This window comes from Loa loa (genome assembly GCF_000183805.2).
Source record: "Loa loa unplaced genomic scaffold supercont3.87, whole genome shotgun sequence".
NCBI classification, from domain to species: domain Eukaryota; kingdom Metazoa; phylum Nematoda; class Chromadorea; order Rhabditida; family Onchocercidae; genus Loa; species Loa loa.
In genome coordinates this window covers 1-4,374 of record NW_018108267.1, presented here as the reverse complement: position 1 = coordinate 4,374, position 4,374 = coordinate 1, and the positions used below count along the sequence as shown (strand labels likewise).

Here is a 4,374-nt window from a genome sequence, read left to right as displayed (position 1 = left end):
CATTAATTTCCGTTTTATTAGTTTACTTTAATTAGTGCAAGATATTGACAAAAATACTTTAGTTATTTCGATATATTACTTCGATTTTTTCCCAACAATTGGTACTTACACATGTTAGATTCAGAAGTGAATTTGAAATTCACGAGACATCAAATCCATCACATTTTTCAAAGTGATTAGTACTGGAGCAATGCCCGAGTTGCTACTTTCTACCGATTGTTGACGGTAGGGTTACGGCTTACTCAGTGATGTGGATGGCTTTAGCTAACCTTTTGACCCGGCTATCTCAGGGCTTGTACTAGTGTAATGAAGCGGTGGGCTGATGAGAAGATGAAATTACTAATTCTCATTTTCTGTTATATTCTTGATCATATATACATATATCTTTCGTATACATTCATATATGTTGTGTAAGGAAAAACTAGAATAGTATAACTTAGTATGTGGTGATATGTGGCTAAGTTGTTAAATTTTCCAAATTATTCCAAAGATACCAATCTGGAGAATAAAAGAAACGATGAATGTCTGCAGAGTTTACATGCACATTCTTCAAGAGATGGTTTTACGAAATTATACGGATTAGCGCCTTTGTTGGCTCGTGGTGAAGCGTTGGTATTAGTAAAACGCTTTGCTTAGCGCACATAGTGTAGGAGCCGTACAAAGAGCCCAATACTTTGGGGTACATTGCTAAACAAATAATACATATATAATTCTATGCAATGATAGCGCCCTACTCATACAGATGAGAAATTGGATGATTTTGATCTTGTCACGATCCAACATGATACATACTAATTAGTACATTACTACAGTACATTACTACATATTCACTTATGATTCTTTATGTTTTTCTTTCTCGCGTAACTTCGAGTTTATTTGGGACATTAAGACTGCTCCATTTAGACAAGGCTTTTGACTTTTAGAAGAAAAAGATAATTACAAAATGTTATTATTGTTAAATTGTTGAAGGATTTCACGATCGATGAGGAATTCAGTACGGAAATAATTAGGGTAAGTTAGACAATATTCAATACTTGCATTGTTTCAATACTTGTCATACTTGTCACATACTTCGAATACATATTTGCATACTAGTGGATCAAGGAAAAAAACATTGTGATCGAATGTAAAGTGTGTTAAGGTGCTGGTTGATAAGCTTGAATCTAACAAATCTCCATCAGCTAGTTTGCTCACATTAATTAAGCATTAGACTGATCTGTTATCTCTATTATCCTTTTCTTGCATAATGAAATGAACATATTACGATTAACATATCAGAGTAGTTTGCGGAATATTTTATCTACTTGATAGTAAATTTTCGTGCAACAGAAAAATGTTTTATTTCAATTGCTGATATTTTAATCAATACAATTTATTACTTTGCTAGGGCAAAACCAATCCGTTCCTTACCAATATCATAAATTTGACAATATTGCCTGATAAAAGGAGCACCAAATATCCATGTTGGTCCAAAACCGTCACCTTCCAATGGGAAGAATGAAAAAATACATGTGTTGTTTTCAAACTGAAATGTATGTACTGTAATGATTGCGCAAGATTTCAAACTATGTAAACTTCAAACCAAAACTTCAAACTGAACAAACATGAACTATTCCTGCTAGAGTTTAACACAGATATTACACTCAATAACTGTAATCACTGAACTATTAATTATTCATTGGATAATAAAAGTTGATGCAGTTATTTCATTCCTATCTACTATTTATTTAGGGTTAATTGTCCTAATTTAAAATAAACAAAGAATATATTTCTTAAGCTTAGGAAATGGAAAAATTTTCAGTTTTCAAAAGAATTTCAAAAGAATCAAATTCTTCAATTTTTAACATACCACAGCGATATAATTTTCCAATTGTATGTTATATTCATGAGAACCAATAATCAGTGCAACTGGTGGAGGTTCGGCATCACATTCTATGAAGAACATTTCTTCATCTTGATTATACTAAATGGATTTTTTTTAATTCAAATATTCGCACAAAAATTTTAAATATTTTTATCAGATAGACTGGTTTTTACTGATCCGTCTCGTCTTTAAAATATAGTCCGTGTGCTTCTTGACTAATCCATAATCCATTTCGAAAAAATTAGTCATTTAACTGAAAACTTTTTTTTCTTTTTATTTTTCAAAGATACACTTTTGCTTTGACAGCTGCACCCAAACGATTAACGACGGCGGCCGGTCCACCAATTAACGATGTCCCTGTATCTGATATCGCTTCCCAGGTTCCAGCTATAGAATAATCGTCAACTTTAACACCACGTAAACGGAACTGCCAAAATGTTGCTGATGACAGTGGTTCATAATCAATTACATCTTCGCAATTCACGTTATCTATAGCACCGTAAGTAAATATACCACCAAAAACATTCTCTCGTGCATCCTTAAATATTAGTCATGCGGTGTACTATTTGTCAAAAATTTGAATTTCGAAAACGTGAAAAAGCGCCTCTTGTTCATTTAATAAGGTAGGGGATCAAGTTCAGACCAAATGACTTAAGCTAATCAGTACTTCGCAATTAATATTTTCAAATTTCCTTGAGGTCTATAGAAATCTGTATATCATAATTTCTCATTCCAATAAGTGTTAACAAATCATTACTACGGATAAGATAAACCGATCTAATCAATATATTACTGTACTATGAATGAGATTAAATTTGAAATACATATAATAAAACACCAAAGAATGAAATCAATAGTATGAGAATTTTACTTGATGACCAAACCAGACGGTAAAAAGAGGTGACTGAAGAATGTTTTGATTAATGGCAGCAATTAGTGGTGGTGTAACACCGTTTACAGCAATTGATGTGAAAGCCAAGCCAACAATGCCATCAACTGGATTATCTTTGAATCCACTTAATTTTCGAGCTAATCCAAACGTTATATTTGGAATAGTCAGTGAATCATTCATATTTGGCTCAAACTAAAATGAAATTCTTTTAGTGAAAAATATACATAAAATGAGTTTATCAATATTAATTAGATGAAGCACCTGAATTTCTCAATACTGATATGATTTGCAGAGGTTGTGATAATGAAATCAATGTTGTACATATGAATAATCGAGTGATAACGTCAAAGTTTCTTCATATCGCATCCTTTTCCAGATTATATTTGCAATTTTTAAAGCGATTCATTAATAGGATTGAAAGACTAATGAAGATTTAATGCAAATAATTCTCTTTAAAAATAATCTAATGTATTCCTATGATATTCCAATGCTTATAATTTAATACTAAGAAGACACAATTGATTTATTCCTATCAATTCCAATAAAAAGCAATGGAACTAATTAGTATGTGGAATGTTTCCATTCAAAGCAATTTATCGTAGATAATATGACAACTGAAAATTGCCAACTAAAATTAGGAGAGAATCATTATTCAGTTATTCAATTATCTAGTCCGGATTCATCCAAAAACATAGCCAGAAATTTAATCTGCACTTTCGAGAATTCTAGCAATCATTTCCAATACAGCGATCAGTTTAACAATGAAGTATTAAGCCATATCATCGCAAATATAATTTCGTAAAAGCAAAGTGGCAAAGAAATTTTTTTTGAAAAATAAGAGACTAGCTAACAGTTATGTAATCTTGCCCCAATAATCCTTGCGCATTTGATCCATCACTGTACTTTATAAACCAATTACGGCCATCTTCCTGATATGTTTCTGAGAGTGATGGGTTGAAACGATTTTTTTCCAGACAATCAATGGAAGCACAATTCATTTCTGGAATCCACACATTTGATGATCCTGTATCCAAAATTACTAAAAATGTTTGCTTCCCAATGGGTAAGCCAAGTGATATGTTTCCAGCGTATTCCATATCATCGTAATCGTAAATCTAAATAAATATGGAAGAAAAAAGAGAACTAAATTAGAATTTTAAATTTGTTAAAAAAATGATTATTACATCGATTTGCTGACAAAACTTTTTAAAGGATATCTAAGACATTTAAAATAAAAACGACAATTTTGACAACTATAAGAGATTTAAAATATTCCAAAAATCTGAGATTGACTTCATAATCTGACAAGTTCTTCTCTTTAAGATAACCAAACGATTAAGAGAAATTCGCATGTGACAAACTACCTATTATAGATTGTCACAAACCTCATTACTTTCCCATAATTATTGCTAAATTTCTTCCTTTTCGCTTATTTTCCTGTGAAAACTTTCATTTAATGAAACTTTTATATAACAAAAATATTTTCATCTGTTATCACTTTTCCACCACTTATAGGCTAGCGACCACAGTTCAGAGTTTATAGTAATGTACATTTAATGGAAGATAAAGGAACTAATCCTTTGAGAATTACTAGCAAGATATTGGACTCATTAGTGCT

At 31.3% G+C, this 4,374-nt stretch overlaps 1 protein-coding gene across 1 annotated transcript; it reads right to left on the bottom strand.

The window, feature by feature from the left end:
- Nucleotides 1-1,286: 1,286 nt before the first annotated feature.
- On the bottom strand, nt 1,287-3,853 carry LOAG_13026 (aspartyl protease 6; the record flags this gene model as incomplete). Its single annotated transcript, XM_003148537.2, has 5 exons — nt 1,287-1,525; nt 1,850-1,963; nt 2,157-2,402; nt 2,736-2,948; nt 3,608-3,853. The coding sequence occupies 5 exons, from the start codon at nt 3,851-3,853 to the stop codon at nt 1,376-1,378; spliced, it is 969 nt and encodes a 322-aa protein (XP_003148585.1). The 3' UTR covers nt 1,287-1,375.
- Between the last annotated feature and the right edge of the window lie 521 nt (nt 3,854-4,374).